The following is a 24,899-nucleotide window of genomic DNA, read 5'->3' on the forward strand; positions in this document are numbered from 1 at the left end:
TCTTTGTATTATCTTTGACCAGATCTAATGTGTTATATTTTCCTACATTAATTTAACACTTCCACAAACTTCAAAGTGTTTCCATTCAAATGCTATTCCGAATATGCATATCCTTGCATCAGGTCCTGAGCTACAGGCAGTTAGATTTGGGTATGTCATTTTAGCCGAAAATTTAACAAAGGGCATACGTTTGGCTACATATGGACTGTTGACATTGTTTTGCTTTTTTGCTGAACACTAGACGGTTCAATTTTATTTTTGGCAGTGAAACGAGGCTACTCAGGCGAGAAAAATGCCAAATGTATAGCCCCGTTGGAAAATATAAATGTACTGTTAGAAAATGTGAAGATTAAAAAACAAATAAAAAAAATAATGTTTAATTTTTTGTTGTTGTTGATGTGAATCATGTTTTTATTTGGCGTACCCCCGACGACATTGTGCGTACCCCTTGTGGGAATACCTGATCTAGTGGATTGGACTGTCACTTGTCCTGACTCTTCAAAAGGCTTGACTAGGAAGAGTCCCCTGCTCCCCCAGAGACGCTTGTGTTCCAACAGCTGCAGCTGAAGGGAGGTTGTGGGATTCCCAGTTTTATTTATGTTCTCTGTTATGGACTTGACTGTGTCTTCCTACAATCTATATCATATATGGTCATATCCTCTGGTGCACGGCTCAAATGGAAGCAGCTCTGCTGATGAAGCAATAAAGCAATGCCAAATTAACTTAGATATATTGCTGTGGAAGCTGGGATTATTTCTGACACACCTGTTTCTGAACATGTCCATATTGGGCTTGTAAATTATCTGTTGCATTACATTATACAGTACATTATCTGTGACTTTGGTAACTCTGCTATGGACTGTATGGGATCAAATTGGAGTTTCAAGAACAGTTCAGCAGATGTGGTTTGATACCATCTCTATGACGGAGGGTCATAAAGCAATCCTAAACGACCTCAGGCTGCATGTATTTCTGACACCCAGTTTTGGAACATGGCCATGGTTGGAGAAGGTCACTGGCAGGGGGTAATAATTTGGACTACAAAGTGTTTATCCTTGTAAATATTACATTTATCCCTCCATTAACTTCACACTGTATCCTAAAAAGTGAAGACATCATACCTATACTGTAGACCACAGAGAGATCTGATACAGGCCAGCACATAATTTTGACCTTATTAGTCAACCAGAAGGTCCTCACATTGCTGACACCGTAATAGATTTACAGCGAGATATGTGACCTGGAAAATAAAACCTTAATTAGCCATTCTTGGTTGTCATGTGGATCCATGACACAGCTTGACCCCACCTCTCATATCCAGATTTAGATTTTTACTGGCTGACATATGAATGGATTGAATCATGTAAAGAAAATGCTGACGTGAGCCAAAGCACTGGGGTGTCTCAGACAAAACTACTGTCTGTGGTGATAAAACTACTTTGTGAGCACAGACTGAGTTGTTTAAAGCACCTTTAAAATTTATTGGATCAAGAGTTGCTATCATCCTAAGGCAATGCCAAAATACGTCAAATATGTACAATGCATTTTATAATGATAGTTTGCTCAACTGCTTATTAATAACGTCTGGCAGTTAATAACAGGGGCATTCAACTCCTGTTCTGAACAGCCCATCCTCATGGTGTGCAGGCTTTTATTCCACCCCAGCACTAACACAGCGGGTTCAGCTGAATCAAATGATCAGAATCTTACATTTAACCCTTAATTACTTGAAATCAGATTCAGTATGTTAGGCTGCGTTTTGACAATCATTGATATTTTGACCAATCAGATCAGCTCTTAAAAAGGGTGGTCAAAATACCAGTGAGGGAATTCTATTAATGTCCAGTGCATGCCCCGGGTCAAAGGTGTTAGTGTCTATTGCATTCGTTTTGGAACCAGGCTGCCCCCAGGGCGTGAGCCAGGTTCCCCAATTTGTCCGAAGGCGAAGTTGTCTCAAAACAAAAGTGAATTAAATAAGAACGTGGAGTGATGAGTACGATTCCATGTTTTCACATACAAACGTGATTACTTTTGATAAAAAGGCTTTATCTGCCTTCCCAATGAAAACTAGTTTGAAAATTCAAACATATCTTATGGAAAAGAGATGTTATATGTTTCTGAACTATGAATCACGTTTCCTTGTTGACAACATGACCGTGGGGTGCAGATTACTTTTAGACATGGGGCAGAGATTTTTTGTTGTTGCTATTTTAAGCTCATTTCCTTAAATTCTACCCATTTTGCCTTAGGATGGAGAGAATTTTTTACCTTTATTTAACTCGGCAAGTCAGTTAAGAACAAATTCTTATTTACAATGACAGCCTACTAGGGAACAGTGGGTTAACTGGCTTGTTCAGGGGCAGAACGACTGAGTTTAACCTTGTCAGCTCAGGGATTCGATCCAGCAACCTTTCGGTTACTGGTCCAATGCTCTATCCACTAGGATACCAGTTCTACACATTTTGCCATGGGGCAGATATTTTTTTTTCTCTTTTAAGCTAATTTCTTGCAATTCTACACATTATGCCATGTTAATGATATCTGAGTGAGATTGATTAACAAAATCAATAGGGGCCCCCCTGGAGTTCAGGGGTCCTCGGCACGTGCCCAACATGCCGGGTCGGTATTCGGCCATGATTACTACAAGTTTAGATAGAAAAAGGGTGGTCAAAATACCAGTGACTAACTTACCAATCAGATATGGGGCTTCTTGTACTGATGTGCTGGGTGGACACTGGGCATAAAGAATGAATCAATATCAATATATAATAGTAGATAAGGTAGTCATATCTGTTCTTAACAATACATTTCTATCTGAACGTTCTGTAAGGTTTCACCCTATTGAACATTAATTTAGCTGCACCGTATTAGACACAAATATCTTAAAGGACTAATTGAATGTGAAGGTTTGAAAGCAGAAGAGATGTGATCAACATTGAAGAATGTGAAATAACTGACTTCAAAAAATAACTTGCTCAATTACTTCAAAATAATTTCTCTCTACAAGTTGCTAGAGCTGTCTTTTAGAAGGATATAAACACTGTAATGTAACGGATTCATTTAAATGTATTGTAAATGTAAAGGAATTACTTTATTGTAACTATTCATTTTATATCAGTTTTATTGAAGCCAGCTCAGCTGCTAAGCGGTTAACTTCAGAGTGTAATTCAAGTTTGAGGCAGTTATATCCCTGTCAGCAATATGAGTGGATAAGATGATTGAAATACTGTACTGGTGATAAGAAGTTTTTAACCAACTGAAATGTGAGACAAATAGAACAAGCCTACAGCATCTTCAATATATCAAACTGTAGATAAAAACGACACATTCAATTTATAGGTTTTATAAACTGAAATTGAAATGTTTCTGTTCTAGCTTTTAAATCTTAATTTAATATGGTTCCACCAGGGTGATAAATCAAATTAAGAAAAGCACGAGGTAACGGCCAACTCTGTCACAAGCATGAGGTGAGGAGACAGTTCAGATGTGTTTACAAGCTAAATAATAGAAATAACAGGTGAACATATATATAAAGTTGTTGATGAGGATTAATGCCACTAAAATGGAATTAAATAAGGTCAAATTAGATTTAATCAAAACTATTTCAGTTGTAGTGGGGCAACATGGACTCAATCCATTACAGTATATGAGGTTCAGTAGAAGTATCATTGGGATGAATTTGATAAATCAAACTTTTGATATTGTCATAATTATTAGTAATGACATCTCTCATTTACGTAAACTCAGTGAAATTCAATTCAGAGACAAACATGACATTAAAAAGTAATGTCATGGGAGTGTGGTGCTCCTGGAAGTGGGAGGTGCTAGTGAGACACAGACACACAGAGGTCTCTCCTACAATCCATGTCCTTCCCCAGAGTGGTCCATAATTAACTTTTGCTTGGTTAGCACTTCCAACCAGATATAAGGAGGCTGAGGCCCCAGCATCCATAAGTCAGAAACCTTCTTCCTCTGTGGTAAGACCCCTACACCTCCTTATATTTTTACATTTGTCTCATCTTTGCACTCAGCATCTGAGGCAGTAGCTAACTGCACTGTTTGAAGTTACTTCTGCATGTCTCTTGTAAGATTTGATAATATGCAATCAAATGTAACATTTGTTTTTTTACTTTAAATGTTTTACTTTAAATCTCAAATTTTCATTCGTTTGTAAATTGAAGGGTCTAGAATGTAACTGGGGTTTCAGCGGTATTCATTTTAATCAACAACAAAAAAATAGTAGTAAAGTTTGTTGTCACTAGGAAAATGAACGTTACCAGTGGCACCTCAGCTCCTGAGTGGCGCAGCAGTCTTTTATTTCACCTTAATTTAACCAGGGAGGCTAGTTGAGAACAAGTTCTCATTTGCAACTGCGACCTGGTCTAAGTCACCGCATCTCAGAGCTAGAGGCGTCACTGCAGACCCTGGTTCGATTCCGGGCTGTATCACAACCGGCTGTGATCGGGAGTCGCATAGGGCGGCGCACAGTTGGCCCAGCGTTGCCCGGGTTAGGGGAGGGATTGGCGGGGTTAGGCTGTCATTGCAAAATAAGTATTTGTTCTTAACTGACTTGCCTAGTTAAATAAAGGTATAAAAGTTGAATTGGACATGGCTGTAATGATTGAGATAAATGCTTACTAGCCCTTCGGGGACTAAATGATGAGGCTTTGGACCACAGCAAGATGGTGGTACCTTAATTGGGGAGGATGGGCTCGTGGTAGTGACTGGAGTGGAAAGGGTGGAATGGTATCAAATACATAAAACACATGGTTTCCAGGTGTTTGATGCCATTCCGTTTGCTACGCTCCAATCATTATTATGAGCCGTCCTCCCCTCAGCAGCCTCAACTGCTTTCGACTTGTGCGTTTTCACAACACCTTATGTTTCACAGGGTCCTCTAAGAAGTACACATTCATCTGTAGGAGGGGAAAAAGAAGGTGAGATACGGTTTGACTCTTCACATAAAAAGTGATTAGAATATTCTGAGAGAGATACCACTCACCTAACTCTGTTGACTGCGGAGGAAGCACCACAGAGTCAATCATGTTTCTTGTTTCATCTCTTTCCTAGTTATCCGTCACCATGAGTACGGACGCTGAGATGCAAATCTACGGCAAGGCTGCCATATACCTTCGTAAATCTGAGAAGGAGAGGATGGAGGCACAAGCCGCACCCTTTGATTCAAAGAATGCCTGCTATGTGGCAGACAAGGTGGAGCTGTACCTTAAGGGTCTGGTCACTGCCAGGGCCGACGGGAAGTCTACTGTGACAGTCACGAAACCTGACGGCACTAAGGAGGTAAGCCTGATCTGAAAAGTATTCAAGTTTGTGCAATTACTCAATTTCTTAAAAAATCATCGAAATGATCAAAAACATTTCAATATGAAATATTTAACAAAATATATGAAGCATTTCTTGTTTTTTGTAAGCAGAATATAACCTTCAAACACATCATCTTTAACGCAGCTACTTAAAAATGGCATGGAACTTTTGATATTGACTAGTCAAGAATCACCAGTTATGTCAGTGGGTGATAACAAAGTAGTTGGATTAAATGTTGATATGCATTTTTTTAAGATTCAACTTGTATTTAATGAGCAAAAAGCATTCAGTCATGTCCAGTTTGATCTGTGTGTAATCTACATTTCTGACTGTTTCAGGAAGGAAAAGAGTTCAAAGATGCAGACATCTATGAGATGAACCCCCCTAAGTACGACAAGATTGAGGACATGGCCATGATGACCTACCTGAATGAAGCCTCTGTGTTGTATAACCTCAAAGAGCGTTATGCAGCATGGATGATCTATGTAAGAAACCTGCACATACAAACACACACATACATGAAGATAATAAATACACACATACATGAACATAATAAATTCACACATACATTACTACACATAAATGAACGGTAGAAACCAAAACATATCAATACAGTAGACCCACATCAGTATACCAAAGTACACCCACATCCTCACATAAATCCAGGTAAAAGTACATCTGACTTTAGTAATCCCTAAATTAATTATGCTTTCATCCAGACCTACTCTGGGCTCTTCTGTGCCACGGTAAACCCCTACAAGTGGCTCCCTGTGTACGACACAGAGGTTGTCAACGCCTACAGAGGGAAGAAGAGGATGGAGGCTCCACCCCATATCTTCTCCGTCTCTGACAACGCCTTTCAGTTCATGATGATTGGTACGAGCTCTCATGGATGGAGGAATGGATGGATGGAAGAATGGATTGTTGGATGGATGTATAATTGGATGGATGGTTGGATGGATGAATGGATGGACGGACGGATGAAAGGATGGTCGGTTGGATGAATGGATGATTGGATGGATAGACAAAGGATGGATGTTTGGTTGGTTGGATAGTTGGATGGATGTCCATTAAGTGCTCATGGATAGATGGATGGATGCATCAATGGAAGTTAAAATTAACTTCAGAGCGGTATCTACTGTTTTCTAACAGTTTGCTGAGAATATCTGATTTCACTACCCTTGAATGGAAAATGTTCCAAATTGAAATTCGTGGTGATGCTTTGAATTAAATAATGTCCCCTGAATGTTGCTTGAGTATGATAAGCAATGTGTTTTTTGGTTCCAGATAAGGAGAACCAGTCCGTCCTGATTACGTAAGTTGTTTACTAAAATGTCACTTGAGAAAGTGTTCCTATTGTAATAAGTTGGGTCACTTGCTGTGATGAAATACATGACATTATGAATGGATTAGAGCATTAGGCTATGTGTAATAATGAGTCGATGAGAAGGAGTATTTGTTAAAGACTTATGTCGGAACGCAGGTTAGCAGTGTATTTTCCTATGCTCTTTCTTAGTGAAAGCCAATCTGACACTCAAACATGTAACTAAAACCCCTCTTTCTCTGTCATATAAACCAGTGGAGAATCCGGTGCAGGAAAGACTGTCAACACCAAGCGTGTCATCCAGTACTTCGCCACCATTGCAGTGTCTGGTGGAGAGAAGAAGAAGGAAGTAGACCCCAGCAAAATGCAGGTAGGTTGTTCTTATGTTTGCCTTCTTATTTCAGTTTGGTTGAATCATGTTTCAAGAAAAGTGATCAATCGAGAAAAATGTGCTTTACCAGTTTCTGAGCAACTTGTGTTTGTCTCAATCAGGGGTCTCTTGAGGATCAGATCATTGCAGCTAACCCTCTGCTGGAGTCTTATGGTAATGCCAAGACAGTGAGGAACGACAACTCGTCACGTTTTGTAAGTATAAATGGCACACTGTGGAAGTTACCATACATAGGAAAATTGTAATTCACTAGTTCCCTATTGTCATTTCAATAGATGTCCAACAAACTGTAACAGTTAAAGGTGTCTATCAAAGTAAAATGTTAGATTTATTTGTTGGCCTATTTCTAACCCCCATGCTCTACTACAGGGTAAATTCATCAGGATTCACTTCCAAGGTGGTAAACTGGCTAAAGCTGACATTGAGACCTGTGAGTTGGTTTTGATTGTTTCTCAATGCTTTCCTAAATTCACACAGATTATTTTTTGGAGATCATATCATCAAATTTGATTTAATCTCTCTCTCTCTCTCTCTCTCTCTCTCTCTCAGACCTGCTGGAGAAGTCCAGAGTGTCCTTCCAGCTGCCCGATGAGAGAGGCTACCACATCTTCTTCCAGATGATGACAGGCCACAAACCTGAGCTAGTTGGTACGACAAAGTAGAGATTCATGGGAAATTATTCACACCCCATCTATGGAACTTATAAAAATATGTCATAGCCCGCGCAAATAATACTATTTCAATGTGTACATCCAAGGTAACAAGGCATCTAGACATTTGGAAGGTCTCTGGGAAATATCTATCAAGTAATGCACTGTGATGCACTAGTCCACAAGTCTCAGTCTCCTCTTTTGATGCTATTCATTGTATACTACATGTATCCTTGAGTCCATCTATTGAGTAAAGGAGGGAGAGATACTGTAAAGGTAGGAGAGCAGAATTCTAAGAGATTTAGCTGACAAGCTGTTCTCCGTTGTCCACAGAAATGTCGCTCATCACCACCAACCCCTACGACTTCCCCATGTGCAGCCAGGGTCAGATCGCTGTGGCCAGCATTAATGACAATGACGAGCTGGATGCCACAGATGTGAGTCAAACAAAGGGTTAACCAAACTCTAGATATGGAATGGATAGGACCACCATACACACTGAATGCTCTGTGAAATTCCAACTTGGTGGCAGCTGGGAATTTTCATGTATTTTTTTGTTTGATTCTAAAGCCTTGTGTTAGTTAGACATGTGCCTCAAGGAACTCTTCATGTCTTCACACTTCGCCTTGAGGCACATACATGTAAGACATCCACCAGAGAGCACCACTAAGTTTCCTGTGGAACTGTGAAAAAATCATTTTGTGTTGCCATCTACTAATGTGTTGGCCAAGTGTTATCATGTGGAACAGAGAAGCCATTGAAATCTATCCATCCCATTTGTTCTGCAGTGAGCAGCACAGAACTGTAGTGTAAATGACCAAAACTAGTTCATCACTGTTGTACTTCATCTTTAATGCCAGGATGCCATTACAATCCTGGGCTTCACTAATGATGAGAAGATTGGCATCTACAAGCTGACAGGAGCTGTATTGCACCATGGCAACTTGAAATTCAAGCAGAAGCAGCGTGAGGAGCAGGCTGAGCCAGACGGCACAGAGGGTGAGTCCCACACTAAAAAAATATATAATATGTAAAGTATTAGTCCCATTACCAGTCCCAAACATAGAAACAGAATGCCTAAGATAGACAGTGTCACATGCAAATCAGGCAGGAGATCATTTTCGGAGAACAGGTACAACCTCCTCAAATGATTTGAAGTTATGGATATGGGTGAATCAAAACCTAACCCACAAAGAAGTTATCCAAACTATTTTGCCAGTTTAACATCAGAAAAAAAACGTTCTTGTGTCCCTGAGTCTGTTGTTGTTGTTGTTGGTTCTCTCTCCAGTGGCTGATAAAATCGCCTACCTGCTGGGCCTGAACTCAGCTGAGATGTTGAAGGCTCTGTGCTACCCCAGAGTGAAGGTCGGCAACGAGTATGTGACCAAGGGACAGACTGTGCCTCAGGTAAGGCCAAACAAAGCCAAACAAAGCATTTACCATTCTCTGTGGACCGGAATTATTTTGGGGACGAGTGCATTGCTTTTTTTGAATAGTGTTGTTGTTTTCCCAAAATTATTATCACCTTATCACTAGACATGGTCAATATCTCATGTATTAATTTGAGGTATTATCATTGCAGGTTAATAACTCAGTCAGTGCTCTGGCCAAGTCCATCTATGAGAGGATGTTCTTGTGGATGGTCATCCGTATCAACGAGATGTTGGACACCAAGAATCCAAGGCAGTTCTATATCGGTGTGCTCGACATTGCCGGGTTTGAGATCTTTGACGTGAGTATGAGACCAGAACAAGACAATTAGTTGTGATTGAGATGGATTACAGCCTTGTATGATGAAATGATCCCTTTTAAAACTCCATCAACAGTACAACAGCATGGAGCAGCTGTGCATCAACTTCACCAATGAGAAACTGCAACAGTTTTTCAACCACACCATGTTCGTCCTGGAGCAAGAGGAGTACAAGAAGGAGGGAATCGTCTGGGCCTTCATTGACTTCGGCATGGACTTGGCTGCCTGCATTGAGCTTATTGAGAAGGTAAAATGTCTGTGAGGATTGTAATGGACCATTTTAGTGGACCATAATAGCAAAGCTCATACGGAGCGCCGTTTGAGATATTATCAGTGGTAAAATGTATCTGACTGTTGAGCTCTCAATATGTTTTCTATTATGTGCCCCTAAAGGAATATAATCCTATAATAGCATGTTTACTAAAGTAATGGATGTGATCCTAAATGGAAATATCACTAATTTGATATACATCTCTTTTCGTGAAGCCATTGGGCATCTTCTCCATCCTTGAAGAGGAGTGCATGTTCCCCAAGTCTTCAGACACTACCTTCAAGGACAAGCTGTACTCCCAGCATCTTGGCAAAACACAGGCGTTTGAGAAGCCCAAGCCTGCCAAAGGCAAGGCAGAGGCCCACTTCTCCCTGGTGCACTACGCCGGAACTGTGGACTACAACATCACTGGGTGGCTGGAGAAGAACAAGGACCCCCTGAACGACTCAGTTTGTCAACTGTACGGGAAGTCAGGAGTCAAAATTCTGGCTGCCCTGTATCCTGCCGCACCACCTGAGGGTAAGACTAGCATCACGTCAAATCATTTAATTACGCACAAGCTACAATTTTCTTTAAAGTCTTTGAATATATCACAATTTCTCAAGGTTTATTACTGGGTTAATTTACACATACAATAGGTCTTATTCTACACAATCTCACTGGCAGCATTTGCCTCTAGATAAGTGTGAAGTTAACCAGAGATTCTCTGGTTTATAATTAGTGTGCTTGCTGAAGACAAGACCACTCTAGATTTCTTACATACTCTTCTTATTATTCTATTTATACCACCCGCTCTAGGAAATGTACTTTTGTAGTTATCTTTTACTTTTCCCCATTTTAACAGATAAAGCCAAGAAAGGAGGCAAGAAGAAGGGTGGTTCCATGCAGACAGTGTCCTCCCAGTTCAGGGTGAGCTTTTGAAATGTGTAGATTCAGTCCATCAAAAGGTGCATTGATTATCATAAATTATTTCTGAGAAAATGGTTTGTAACCCTTTTACAGGAGAACTTACATAAGCTGATGACCAACTTGAGGAGCACTCATCCTCACTTTGTGCGCTGCCTGATCCCCAACGAGTCAAAGACTCCAGGTACAAGAAATATTGAGTTAAATATGTCATCTTATCAGTACAGTATCAGTAACCTTAACAATCCCAATCTTTAACCTGTTTATGAGTATTAAAAGAGACTTGGTTTGTTTTACCAGGTCTGATGGAGAACTTCCTGGTTATCCACCAGCTCAGGTGTAATGGTGTACTGGAGGGTATCAGGATCTGCAGAAAAGGCTTCCCCAGCAGAATCATCTATGCTGACTTCAAGCAGAGGTACAGGCACACAAACACAAACACAACTGCACACAAACACAATCACAGAAAGATCTGCTCCAAGGGTTTTCCCAGCATCAGAATAGTCTTACCTGTCATGTAATATAACCAACTTATTACAACTTGACATCCTTTAAAACTGTCTCCTCATTCAGGTACAAAGTACTGAATGCCAGTGTCATCCCTGAGGGCCAATTCATGGACAACAAGAAGGCTTCTGAGAAGCTGCTTGGGTCCATTGATGTGAATCACGAGGATTACAAGTTTGGACACACCAAGGTCAGTCAAATACCCCCAGCAAAAGCTGACAACAAAAAACAAATACTATGATCATTTAAAATCTCTTCAGTTGGTATACCCATTATTTTATTATTTCTTCTTCATTTAACTAATGGAAAAAGTGGAAAATCATTGTGTTTTTTTCTTCTTCAAAGTCATTCATTACAAGTTTGGAAGAGAAACTAAACTCATTATCATGTGCATTGTGTTAGAATGGTATGGCTGCAGTTATCTGTTGCTGTGTACATTTATTTATCAGCAGTGCCTTCAGAAAGTATTCACACCCCTTGACTTTTTCTATATTTTGTTGTGTGAAAAGTTTGGATTTAATTGTGATTTATTGTCAATGAGCTACGCAAAAATATCGAATGTCAAAGTGGAAGAAAAATTCTAGCATTTGTAAAAAATAATTATGAAAAATAAAACACTAATACGTCTTGATTATTCAACCCTCTGAGCCAACACATGTTAGACTTCCTTTTGGCAGCGATTACAGCTGTGAGCCTTTCTGGGTAAGTCTCTAAGAGCTTTCCACACCTGGATTGTACAATATTTGAACATTATTCTTTAAGAAATTCTTCAAGCTCTGTCAAGCTAGTTGTTGATCATTGCTAGATGATGTGTCTGTTTTCAGCCATTTTCAATTCTTGCCATATATTTTCATGCCGATTTAAGTCAAAACTGTAACTTGGCCACTCGGGAACATTCAGTGTCGTCTTGGTAACAACTCCAGTGTATATTTGGCCTTCTGCTTTGGGTTATTGTCCTGCTGAAAGGTGAATTTGTCTCCCAGTGTCTGGTGGAAAGCAGACTGAACCAGGTTCTCCTTTAGGGTTTTTGCCTGTGCTTAGCGCTACTCCGTTTCTTTTTATTGTAAAAAAACGAACTTGTTTTTGTCAACAACAAGCATACCCACAACATGATGCAGCCATCACCATGTTTGGAAAAATGAAGAGTGGTTCTCAGTGTTGTGTTGTGGATTTGCCATAACGCGTTGTATTCAGGACATAAAGTACATTTCTTTGCCACATTCTTTTGCAGTTTTACTTTAGTGCCTTATTGCAAACAGGATGCATGTTTTGGAATATTATTCATCTGTACAGGCTTCCATTTTTTCACTCGGTCATTTACGTTAGTGTTGTGGAGTAACTACAATTATGTTAATCCATCCTCAGTTTTCTCCTGTCACAGCCGTTAAATTCTGTTTTAACGTCACCATTCGCCTCATGGTGAAGTCCCTGAGAGGTTTCCTTCCGCTCTGGTAACTGAGTTAGGAAGGATGCCTATATCTTAGTATTGACTGGGTGTATTGATACACCATCCAACGTGTGATCAATAACTTTACCCTAATCAAAGGGTTAGTCAATGTGGTTTTTTACCCATCTACCAATAGGTGCCTTTCTTTGCGAGTCAAGGGGAAAACCTCCCTGGTCTTTGTGGTTGAATCTGTGTTTGAAATGTACTGTGAGTGGTATGGCTGCAGGTATCTGTATCTGTACATTATTAATCTACAACTGTACAATAACTAACAACTTAGAAACAACTGATCACATGGTATGTTTGTAACCGTTACAAAGGTAATGTTGTTTAAATCAATCTAGTGGTGTTGTTCCCCTCTTTTGATTCAACCCTTTCTATCTGTCACCATCTGTGGTTCCATTGACCATGTTAACCTGTGTCTCAGGTGTTCTTCAAAGCCGGTCTGCTGGGTGTCCTGGAGGAGATGAGAGATGAGAAGCTGGCCACTCTGGTCGGCATGGTCCAGGCTCTCAGCCGTGGATTCCTCATGAGGAGAGAGTTTAGCAAGATGATGGAGAGGAGGTGAGGAATAGTAAACATCTTGGCAAAGCTTTCTGTCAACCACCTGTATATAATGCATTATGATTACGATTACTCATTATGTCACTCACCATGCTACTCTATCCTTTCTGTCGACCAGAGAATCAGTTTACGCCATCCAGTACAACATCCGCTCATTCATGAATGTGAAAACCTGGCCATGGATGAAGTTGTACTTCAAGATCAAGCCCCTGCTGCAGAGCGCTGAGACTGAGAAGGAGCTGGCCAACATGAAGGAGAACTATGAGAAGATGAAGACAGACCTGGCCAAGGCTCTGTCCACGAAGAAGCAAATGGAGGAGAAGTTGGTGGCCCTGACACAGGACAAGAACGACCTGGCGCTCCAAGTAACATCTGTGAGTGAGCAACGACCTACATGAGGAAACATTTAAACACACATTTACACACACACACACAGGCACACTGTTATTGCCCATGTTATTTATATATTTCATGATTTGGTCCGACATATTTGACTAAATGAAGTCTATATTTTCATACACCAAATTAGGCCACTGATTTTTTCCCCTGTTCTGAAACCAGGAAGGAGAGAGTCTGAACGATGCTGAGGAAAGGTGTGAGGGGCTCATCAAGAGCAAGATCCAGCAGGAAGCCAAACTCAAAGAGACGACCGAGAGGCTGGAGGATGAGGAGGAGATCAATGCTGAGTTGACTGCCAAGAAGAGGAAGCTGGAGGATGAGTGCTCTGAGCTGAAGAAGGACATTGATGACCTGGAGCTCACCCTGGCCAAAGTGGAGAAGGAGAAGCACGCCACTGAAAACAAGGTCTTCCAAACATTAATCAAGTCAAAACATAGCTTAACAGAAATGGAAATCAAATTGTATTATGGGTGCAGGAAATATTATGACACAATGGTAGAACTTCAGCACTCCCCACATTCATTGCATGTTCTGCTCCCCCTCATTTATGACTTCCATTCAGTACACTGGCATGGTGAACACTGACATCTAGTGTTGAATCTACAGTACAGTAATTGTTGATGCAGTTCTAATCTAAATGTAATGAACGCAATATATAACAAATTAAATCTCCCCTTTATGGTGAAGTATAATTATGTTGTGGCCATTTACAGGTTAAAAACCTGACAGAGGAGATGGCGTCTATGGATGAGAGTGTTGCCAAGCTGACCAAGGAGAAGAAAGCCCTCCAAGAGGCCCACCAGCAGACACTGGATGACCTGCAGGCAGAGGAGGACAAAGTCAACACTCTGACCAAGGCCAAGACCAAGCTGGACCAGCAAGTGGACGACGTGAGTGGAGTTTGACATTTTGGCCATGATAGTATGTAAGATGATATTATCTTCAGTTGTTTAGATTTGAACAATATATGTGTTTTTATCTTCTAGCTTGAGGGTTCTCTGGAGCAAGAGAAAAAGCTCCGTATGGACCTTGAGAGATCCAAGAGAAAGCTGGAGGGAGATCTGAAACTGGCCCAAGAGTCCATAATGGACCTGGAGAATGACAAGCAGCAAGCTGATGAGAAAATCAAGAAGTAAACACAAACCTATGACTACAGTATTATCTGCTATAATTGTTGTTTTTGTCTAATTCTTGTAATTGTGAATCAGCATATTCATGTGATTCTTAAAGGGATACTTCAGGATTTTGGAAGTCCTTTATCTACTTCCCCAGAGCCAGATGAACTCGTGAATACCATTTTATCTCTGCATGCAGTTTGAAGTTGCTAACTGTTAGCGCAATGACTGGAATTCTATGGTAACTGCTAGCATGCTAGTAAGCATTGGCTTGCAAAACTACTTCTAACTTCCTTCATACTGGATGCAGAGACATAAAACTGGTATCCACAAGTTCATCTGACTCTGGGGAAGTAGATACAGGGCTTAATTGCCAAAATGCTGAAGTATCCCTTTAAAAGAAATGTGAACGGTATGATACCCTCCCTTTACACTTTCGAACCGAAACTAACTCTGCAATCGGCATATTTGGTTTTCTTAGGAAGGAGTTTGAGACCACTCAGCTCCTCAGCAAGATTGAGGATGAGCAGTCTCTGGGAGCTCAGCTGCAGAAGAAGATCAAGGAACTCCAGGTACAGTACATCTAGGGATCTAAGCTCCAGACTCACCCAGGTACAAAGCTCCAGAACAGAAAAGCACAGACTTGAAAAACATTATTCTGGTAGCACACATTTTCCCCTGTAGATTCTGATGGCTGAAAAAGTTGGAAGGTGGTGCTTCTTGCTAGTGCTTCTTACTGTTGTGAAGACGGTGCTTCAAAATGGTAGTTTGGTTCCTTCATTGGACACTCTACTGAATATATTAACTGTCTATGTATTAACACATTTATGCAAAATATACATACTATTATTACTTTGTGAGGTTCAATTGTTTCAACTGTATTGTAGTGTTCATCCCCCCTGCTCCTGCCCCCTGTTCTAGGCCCGTATTGAGGAGCTGGAGGAGGAAATTGAGGCTGAGCGTTCTGCCAGGGCTAAGGTTGAGAAGCAGGGGGCCGATCTCTCCAGGGAACTTGAGGAGATCAGCGAGAGGCTGGAGGAGGCCGGAGGCGCCACTGCTGCTCAGATTGAGATGAACAAGAAGCGTGAGGCTGAGTTCCAGAAGCTGCGTCGTGATCTTGAAGAGTCCACCCTGCAGCATGAGGCCACAGCCGCCGCTCTGCGCAAGAAGCAGGCAGACAGTGTGGCTGAGCTCGGGGAGCAGATCGACAACCTGCAGCGCGTTAAGCAGAAGCTGGAGAAGGAGAAGAGCGAGTACAAGATGGAGATTGATGACCTCTCTAGCAACATGGAGGCCGTCGCCAAGGCTAAGGTGAGTAGCAATGTTTTGGTCAAGCAGTGTTGAGGAGGGTCAACGACATTACCATTCAAGTGACCTGAAGTTGACAGGATTCCCATATATAAAGTAATGATGGAACATATTTCACTAACAGGGCAATCTGGAGAAGATGTGCCGTACTCTTGAGGACCAGCTGAGTGAGCTCAAGACTAAGAATGATGAGAATGTTCGCCAGGTCAACGACATCAGCGGACAGAGGGCCAGACTCCTGACAGAAAATGGTACCATCAGCAATGAACAACAAACTAATGCTTTACTTTAGTACAACACAATAAAATGTCTTGGGGATTTATGTCCTTAGTCCACATTAGTGCCGGTCAGTGATGTTTAAGATGAAGGAGGACAATTATTTTTTTGTAGGAGCTTGGCCTTATTTCTATTACAGCATATTGGATGACTCTAATTCATATTCGATTCACCCAGCTCAATGTAACATCGATAGGTTTAGAGTACTACATGATACTCATATGTTCCATATACCCATCATGAGGTTGCTGCAACCGAGCCTAGACAGTTTACAACGTATGTGCACAGGTGGAGAGAAAAATTTGAGTAATCGAGATGAGAGACCTTGACAGATTCAATACCGCCTTGCACACTCTTGCCTGCATCCAGCTGATTTAGGTTGTAATAATTAGTCCAACAGTTGCAAATGAGAGTTTCTATTGGACAAATTCAGGTATGTTATCCTAATTTTGTTCTATTTGGTTCCGTTTAAGAAAGGTTTTCAACAGAATGTGCGGAATGAATACTACCCTGATCACACGCAAACACAGTTCACTTTCATAGAAACCACATACAAACAGCATGATCATTTTGCTCGTTGTATAATTCCTTCTCGCATCTACGTGCTCTCCTTGTCTCACCTTTTCCCTTCTGGACTTCAGTGCAAAACACATCAACTGTCTGTGATCAGTCGAAAAGAAACGTAATTCTCTTGTCCTTTGATTGAGTGGACAACATGTCAGTTCATGCTGCAAGAGCTATGATAGGTTGCAGTTCGTAGTCATTATTACTGTGTAAGTCTATGGAAGGGGGTGAGAACCATGAGCCTCCTTGGTTTTGTATTGAAGTCAAAGTAACCCGAGGAGGATGGAAACTAGCTGTTGAATGGAAACATGGCTACACCATGGTGCTACGCTACAGAGTGCTGTTGGGGATACTGTAGACCTTCAGTATATGGCGTGAATATATTTGGTATAGTTTTATCTAACTTTTTTAATGTTTCACTATTTTTATTTTTATTAATTTCACTGAGGAGGATGATCCTCCCCTTCCTCTTCTGAGGAGCCTCCACTAGTCCACATAGTTTCTACTGTGCTATTCACCACCGAACAACATTGCCCATGATACATTAAAATACATTTTCAATCTTATAAAACAAAGAAGTCATTAACAAGATATCCCTCTATCCCTGCAGGTGAGTTTGGCCGCCAGCTGGAGGAGAAGGAAGTTCTGGTGTCTCAGCTGACCAGAGGAAAACAGGCCTTCACCCAGCAGGTGGAGGAGCTGAAGAGGGCGATTGAGGAGGAGGTCAAGGTAAGGGACCCAAAATGGACTCCACCGACCCCAGAGTTTAGTGCAGGGATCATCAACTAGATTCAGCCGCGTGCTGATTTTTGTTCTTGTGAGGATGGTCAGGACATAATTACAAATAATTTGTGGACTGCAAATTGAATGCAAGAAGCACAAACAGATATAATATTTGACTAAAACATAATTTCAAACCTTGCTTACATTTGTATGCAATCCCATACAGGGACATAATACACCCCCCTGGGGGTGCGGTCCTGAGGAGGGGAAGGCCCCCGTCCTGAAGTTGGACATTTTTGCATTTTTCAAACACCTGAAACAGCTTTTCCTGCAATCTATAGCCATAATATTTATACTTAATTCATTGTAAAAAACATATCTAAGCATACCTCTTCAGCTGTCTGTGTCTTCCTGACTGGTGGTTCTTTTTTTAAAGAAACTAAATATGCTTCTCTTCATCTCTGTTAAAATCTGGGTAAAAGATTGGAAGGAATTTGAGACTCATTCAGTACATTTAGTTATTGTTTGCTCTTCTTAAGTCTACCAGCCTTTCCAGCAGGCATGCCAGCTAAGATAGTTAGACAAGCTAGCCACTCTACCTTGATTGATAGCCTAAAATGGCTTCTTGGTAGCTAGTTATGAGGTTGGGATTTTGGGAACCTACAGTATCTGGGCTGACTAAAGCCAACTTCAGAAAATTGCAAGGTGGCTAGTAGTATTACAAAGAAACAACAGGACAAATCTGAGGGGGCACATGCCCCTGTGCCCCATATGGGCATGACGCCTCTGATGATATATATATGTCTGTTGTGCATGGGAAAACTTTGGATTGGATTTCCAAAAATAATATCACTTGGAGCCGATTTGTTGGTGTTTTTACAGTCCTGCCCAAATTTTTATTTTTTATTCAGAAAACGTGAGGGGCCAAATAAAATTGCGGCCTTCCAGCTCGAGAACCCTGGTTTAAAGACATATCTTGATATACATGGTGACTACACCACCCTCAGAGACTTCTACTATAAATTATTGACTCCAATCTCTCTTTGTCTTTCTCTCTCACAGGCTAAAAATGCACTGGCCCACGGTGTTCAGTCTGCCCGCCATGACTGTGACCTCCTGAGGGAGCAGTTTGAGGAGGAGCAGGAGGCCAAGGCAGAGCTGCAGCGCGGCATGTCCAAGGCCAATAGTGAGGTGGCTCAGTGGAGGACTAAGTATGAAACTGATGCCATCCAGCGCACAGAGGAGCTGGAGGAGGCCAAGTGAGTCGCACGGAACAGCAAAAACTCAAATATTGGGTATTGATGGTGAGGGTGGTATGGGGCTCTGAGAAAATGTTACATCAACAGGTTTAGTTACTTTTTTTTCAGCTCATTAAACCTCCCTCTGTTGTCCAATAGGAAGAAGCTGGCCCAGCGTCTGCAGGAGGCTGAGGAGACCATTGAGGCGACCAACTCCAAGTGCGCCTCCCTGGAGAAGACCAAGCAGAGGCTGCAGGGAGAGGTGGAGGACCTCATGATTGACGTTGAGAGAGCAAACACATTGGCCGCCAACCTCGACAAGAAGCAGAGGAACTTTGACAAGGTGAAAATGAATAAACCTCACCATAGGCTGATATTTACTGTCTGCTATATGATCAATTGTAGCATATTTTGGAATCAAAACTCTTCATCAACGACTTCTAATGAAAATTCCATGGATTCTCCTAGGTTCTGGCAGAGTGGAAGCAGAAGTATGAGGAGGGCCAGGCTGAGCTGGAAGGAGCTCAGAAGGAGGCTCGCTCTATGAGCACTGAACTCTTCAAGATGAAGAACTCCTACGAGGAGACTCTGGATCATCTGGAGATTCTGAAGAGAGAGAACAAGAACCTGCAACGTGAGCATTTGACAGCAGTTCTATTTGGCTCATGTTTGACTAGTGTTTTGAAAATGGAGGGAACTGCAATCATCAAAACTACTATTACACCATTTCAGAGTTTTCATGTACAGATCCCAAAAACTTTTATTTTTATTTTTTACTTGTGATCACTATTCCTTTGAACAACCAAAGGATGTGGAGGGCAATTAGATTTGCAAGACCATATGAATTGCTGTTAATTAATTAACTGTTATTATGATTCAATGTCAACTTAAGTACATTGACATATCCACTTAAAATCCCCCAAGTCTAAACTGCTCCTGTGTGTGTGTGTGTGTGTGTGTGTTTGTGTGTGTGTGTGTGTTTGTGTGTGTGTGTGTGTGTGTGTGTGTGTGTGTGTGTGTGTGTGTGTGTGTGTGTGTGTGTGTGTGTGTGTGTGTGTGTGTGTGTGTGTGTGTGTGTGTGTGTGTGTGTGTGTGCAGAGGAGATCTCTGACCTGACTGAGCAGATCGGAGAGACTGGCAAGAGCATTCATGAGCTGGAGAAGGCCAGGAAGACCGTGGAGACAGAGAAGTCTGAGATCCAGACCGCTCTGGAGGAGGCTGAGGTACAAACTACAGCTGTTTGATGGGGAAAGCAGTGTTAAACTAGCCAACGCCAGCTACAGGCTAATGCTCCCTGTAATGGTGTTTAGTGTAGTCATATATATACAGTATATATATATATATATATAATTCCTACATCCAAATGTATTGAACACAATTGGCCTGACTGCTTCTGTTTGTCCAGGGAACACTGGAGCACGAGGAATCCAAGATTCTGCGTGTGCAGCTGGAGTTGAACCAGATCAAGGGTGAAGTGGATAGGAAAATCGCTGAGAAGGACGAGGAGATGGAGCAGATCAAGAGGAACAGCCAGAGGGTGTCTGACTCCATGCAGAGCACCCTGGACTCTGAGGTCAGGAGCAGGAATGACGCCCTGAGGGTGAAGAAGAAGATGGAGGGAGACCTGAACGAGATGGAGATCCAGCTGAGCCACTCCAACAGGCAGGCCTCTGAGGCCCAGAAACAGCTGAGGAACGTCCAGGGACAGTTCAAGGTAAAGGGACTGGGACATCAGGCTCAAAAATCTGAACATGGAGAGGGATTTGTTTGTGAATCTGTAGAAAAGAACAGAGGAATTGAATAGATTGAACTATATACTGTAGAATGGGAGGGATATTGAGTAAATTCTTCCCAATTAACATTTCTATCACCCATCCTATCACCCCTCCATCCACAAATCCTAATGAACGTATGTCATTGTGAACCCCAGGATGCCCAACTGCACCTTGATGATGCCGTCCGCGCTGCAGAGGACATGAAGGAGCAGGTAGCCATGGTGGAACGCAGAAACGGTCTGATGGTGGCTGAAATCGAGGAGCTGAGAGTTGCTCTGGAGCAGACAGAGAGAGGCCGCAAAGTGGCTGAGACTGAGCTGGTAGATGCCAGCGAGCGTGTTGGACTGCTGCACTCCCAGGTATGGATCAAAGCCATTTGTGATGAAACTCAACCAAGTATACCGTTTACACACACCTGGAATTCGACAGGCTTTGCTTTTAGATTTTCAGAATTTCAGTCTTGTGACTTGTAAGTTCTCTTAAGAGTCAAACAAATCGTCTTGTTTCCTCCTTCAGAACACCAGCCTTCTGAACACCAAGAAGAAGCTGGAGACTGACCTGGTGCAGGTGCAGGGAGAGGTGGACGACATCGTCCAGGAGGCCAGGAATGCAGAGGAGAAGGCCAAGAAGGCCATCACTGACGTGAGTACTTGAATTACATCAATTTGATTTGTCCTCAAGGGAAATGGTAGCTGGGCCGGTTAACCACAATAAAGATGTCAGAGGGATGTTATGATTGGTGCATAAATTAAACAAACTATTATTCCAGGCGGCCATGATGGCTGAGGAGCTGAAGAAGGAGCAGGACACCAGCTCTCACCTGGAGAGGATGAAGAAGAACCTGGAGGTCACAGTCAAGGACCTGCAGCACCGCCTGGATGAGGCTGAGAATCTGGCCATGAAGGGAGGCAAGAAGCAGCTCCAGAAACTGGAGTCCAGGGTGAGTTATCAGCAGGGGGGATTGGGGTGGATTGAAAGACGGATTGCTGGACATGCTTTTTATCCTATAGTGTCATATACACCTGATAGGTGCAAATTAGGGTTAAGTGCCTTGGACATCAACACAATTTTTCACGTTGAAGGCTCAGGTATTTGAACCAGCAACATTTAACTGCTAGGATACCTGCCACCCTAAACCACCTAGATCAAGGGTTCCCAAACGTTTTGACACGGGACCCCTTTTGTGATAGAAAATTCATGAGGGACCCCCTCATAATATCAGAATACAATTCCTACTTTAGAGTTCAGTAAAAATAGCATCCAGGTAGTTTTACCACATAGTTTCTAAACCCAGAGGTGCAACATTGCAAGACTTCCGGGAATGATTGCGATTCAGACCAGACCAGGGTTTGAGATGTCTATGGGAGAAGTGAAAATTTCATCCTTGGTTGTTAATTTTCTTGAAATCTAAAGGCAAGACCTAGACTCGAGTAAATGTATTAAGATACTGGAGTGCATCTTTAAGTAGCTGAAACTGTCATTACTACAACCTAGTGAAAGTAACAAACGAACACGTTTTAATTTTCATCAAAAACAACTTTCTACCGAAGGAGTTCTTTTGACTGCATGAACATGTGCAGTTCAGCACAACTGTTAGACCCGATGTTTCTGTGCATGAGCTTAGGGATTGTCTACAAGTCTTCATCGTTGGATTTGCTATGACTTCTCCAGTGCATGGCTGGACTAATCATGTCTCGGCCCCTGGGAAAGAACATTTTAAAGTCACCTTCTGGCATCAGAAACAACATTTTGCAGTTTTAAAACAAATGTTCAGCTATTCTACACATTTTTCCTTTGGACAGAAATAACATTTTGTAATTTTAGAGCTAATTTCTTGAAATTCTACACATTTTGCCATGTGGCGGAGAGAAAATGTAGCAGTTTTAAAAGCTTAATTCAGGATGTATTTATGTTCAAAATCAACATTTTGGGGAATATGTTACACTTATTTAGCGGAGTTGAGAAGAATTGTAGCCAAGACCTTAAAATAAAGATATACAAATATATTAATCTAGTTGCTTCGTTCCAGCTTGTACAAAAGTCCTGGCAGACTTCTTCTAAACTGCCATTTCATTCATAATAATAATAATAATAATACAAATTCTAAATAAATATCAACACACGATATAATATACTGTACATGAATCAAATTCATCTCATTGTAATTATTTGTTAGGCTTCATCTAGTTACATTGTTAAATTTCTCTCTCTCTAGATCGCTAGCTACTTGACTCATTCACTCTGCTGCAAAATGGCCGTTGCTAGGGAAGCTAGCGTTGCTATGTGGGACTACCAGCTAGAAGGCTAAATTAGCTTGTAGGCTAGCGGATTTTCATATGTTCATAAAAAAGTGAAAAAACAACATAAAATCTTAACAAACATATGTACATACTCTGGAAACATTACTTTAATATGGTGCTTTCCCACTTACCTTCCAAATGAATTTATGTCGGTGCTTCTGTCTCGCTTTTGACTATCAATATTCATAACATTTGAAATGTAAATTCCACTTTGGGAACCACTGACCGAGAAAATGAAAAGTTGTTATAATTATAGACCCCTTCAATAAAAATTGTAAATAGTACATAGGAACAGACAACAATTGTGCCTCCTTGACTAGGTAGAAGATTACCTGTGTTACAAAGATTCGTTACATCTGATTTCACCAGCTCAAACAACTGCCTACGTTTATTTTTTTCACAAAGGTGCGTGAGCTCGAGACTGAAGTGGAGGTCGAGCAGAGAAGAGGTGTAGACGCAGTCAAGGGAATCCGCAAGTATGAGCGCAGAGTCAAGGAGCTCACTTACCAGGTAAGAGAAAGTGCATTCTTCACACACTTGACACCAACACTGATAGGTTTGTGTATATAATTATGGGGCATTGATCATTTGATCTTCTCTCACAGACTGAGGAGGATAAGAAGAACGTTGGCAGACTTCAGGACCTGGTAGATAAGCTGCAGATGAAAGTGAAGGCCTACAAGAGGCACGCTGAGGAAGCAGTGAGTCACAGACTTAGTCAAATACTCTGAAAGCATACATTCGACAACATATTTATCGTTAGAAAAAAATATATAATGAATGCTGATGTTCTGCTCTCCCTCTCTTTTCCTCATCCAGGAGGAAGCAGCAAACCAGCACATGTCTAAGTTCAGGAAGGTTCAACATGAGCTGGAGGAGGCTGAGGAGCGTGCTGACATCGCTGAGACTCAGGTCAACAAGCTCAGAGCCAAGACACGTGACTCTGGAAAGGTACAGAACTGCTGCTAAACCTGAACCTGACTCCTGTTCAGATATGACCACATCAACACCACCTATGATTAGTTATTCACAGAGATCAATACAGACCTTTTACACTCAACTGTATTGAACATCTGTAAGAAGCACATGTCAAGTAGGGCAAAAAAAGAAGATTATTTCAATCTAAGCTGGTACTTAAAAGTTGAAAGTCCAAGCTGAGTCTTAGAACACTTTTTCCATTATACAGTGTTCTTTCCAAGTGTTCATAATATATTTATCATGTTCATTATTATTACTGATCCATTATATTTTTTCTTTCTTCCTACAGGGAAAAGAAGTTGCTGAATAAACAAGATCAAAGTCTTACAATTTTCCTGTGTTGCATAAAATATGATTTTCATGGTGAAATTTTGAGCGTTGATTAAAAACATGTGGATCTACATACACTTCCTTTGTGACTGTGGACTTATTACTCAGCAAACAGTTTTTTTATATCGTAATAATATTGTACTTTAATTAATGGAGCAATTTGGGATTCCAAAAACAACAGTAGATGTAAGAACTACAGATTGCCCCTTTAAGTCTATCAAAAGTGTCCGAGTTTGAGCATTTTTCCATTTGGCCTATGGATATATATTTTTTATCAGCCTGAATTAAATTGAGCAATAAAAGCCTCACTTTTATTCTATAGGCTTGGATCCGCACTTTGTAGCTGTTGCAAGAGCTCATTTTTCACTGGCTGTCCACTGGTTTCAAAAATAAATCAACTTAAACTTCTTGAATTCAACCATTATTGGGTTCAAATACACATTTAGATTTGTGGACAGCCATCCAGAACACCCGCAATCCGTAAGGCGCAAATAGCTAAATGAGAGTGCAGCAGTGTGATTCATATCAATGCGCTACGTAGATATCAATAATAAGTGATATCCGTATCGCCGTAGACTACACCACTGCTGTCATCCTTACCGCCAAGCATTTATTTAAGTTGGATCGTCTTTGGATGCCAACAGCAGTAGCACCATTGGAAGACATAGTTTGGACTGTAGCCGATAAAAGCCTATTTCTGCTCTTTTCCCCGATCCGTCAAACACATTTGGTGTGTCATCATAGTGGTCTCTGAGTCATGG

At 41.3% G+C, this 24,899-nt stretch overlaps 1 protein-coding gene across 1 annotated transcript; it reads left to right on the plus strand.

Moving 5' to 3' along the window:
- The first annotated feature begins 4,837 nt into the window (after positions 1 to 4,837).
- Positions 4,838 to 24,213, plus strand: LOC139568320 (myosin heavy chain, fast skeletal muscle-like). Its single transcript, XM_071390079.1, has 40 exons — positions 4,838 to 4,937; positions 5,071 to 5,298; positions 5,661 to 5,807; positions 6,042 to 6,198; positions 6,610 to 6,637; positions 6,902 to 7,016; positions 7,139 to 7,231; positions 7,407 to 7,467; positions 7,587 to 7,685; positions 8,021 to 8,124; positions 8,548 to 8,686; positions 8,976 to 9,094; positions 9,270 to 9,419; positions 9,514 to 9,684; positions 9,924 to 10,227; positions 10,553 to 10,617; positions 10,711 to 10,798; positions 10,915 to 11,032; positions 11,188 to 11,311; positions 12,996 to 13,132; positions 13,251 to 13,506; positions 13,694 to 13,936; positions 14,245 to 14,421; positions 14,518 to 14,663; positions 15,128 to 15,218; positions 15,568 to 15,957; positions 16,079 to 16,205; positions 17,405 to 17,523; positions 18,580 to 18,776; positions 18,915 to 19,098; positions 19,224 to 19,389; positions 19,854 to 19,978; positions 20,161 to 20,469; positions 20,686 to 20,889; positions 21,047 to 21,172; positions 21,300 to 21,470; positions 23,236 to 23,340; positions 23,436 to 23,531; positions 23,650 to 23,781; positions 24,098 to 24,213. The coding sequence occupies exons 2-40, from the start codon at positions 5,083 to 5,085 to the stop codon at positions 24,116 to 24,118; spliced, it is 5,820 nt and encodes a 1,939-aa protein (XP_071246180.1). The 5' UTR covers positions 4,838 to 4,937; positions 5,071 to 5,082; the 3' UTR covers positions 24,119 to 24,213.
- The last annotated feature ends 686 nt before the right edge of the window (positions 24,214 to 24,899 follow it).

The sequence above is a fragment of the Salvelinus alpinus genome, chromosome 2 (genome assembly GCF_045679555.1).
Source record: "Salvelinus alpinus chromosome 2, SLU_Salpinus.1, whole genome shotgun sequence".
In the NCBI taxonomy this organism is placed as follows: Eukaryota; Metazoa; Chordata; class Actinopteri; order Salmoniformes; family Salmonidae; genus Salvelinus; species Salvelinus alpinus.

Excerpts from the sequence above, each read along its gene's own strand:
- LOC139568320 (XM_071390079.1), top strand. The coding sequence starts at position 5,083 with ATGAGTACGGACGCTGAGATGCAAATCTACGGCAAGGCTGCCATATAC. Across the intron at positions 6,199-6,609 it reads CTTTCAGTTCATGATGATTG|ATAAGGAGAACCAGTCCGTC; the intron begins GTACGAGCTCTC and ends TTTTGGTTCCAG. Across the intron at positions 19,390-19,853 it reads AGAGAACAAGAACCTGCAAC|AGGAGATCTCTGACCTGACT; the intron begins GTGAGCATTTGA and ends GTGTGTGTGCAG.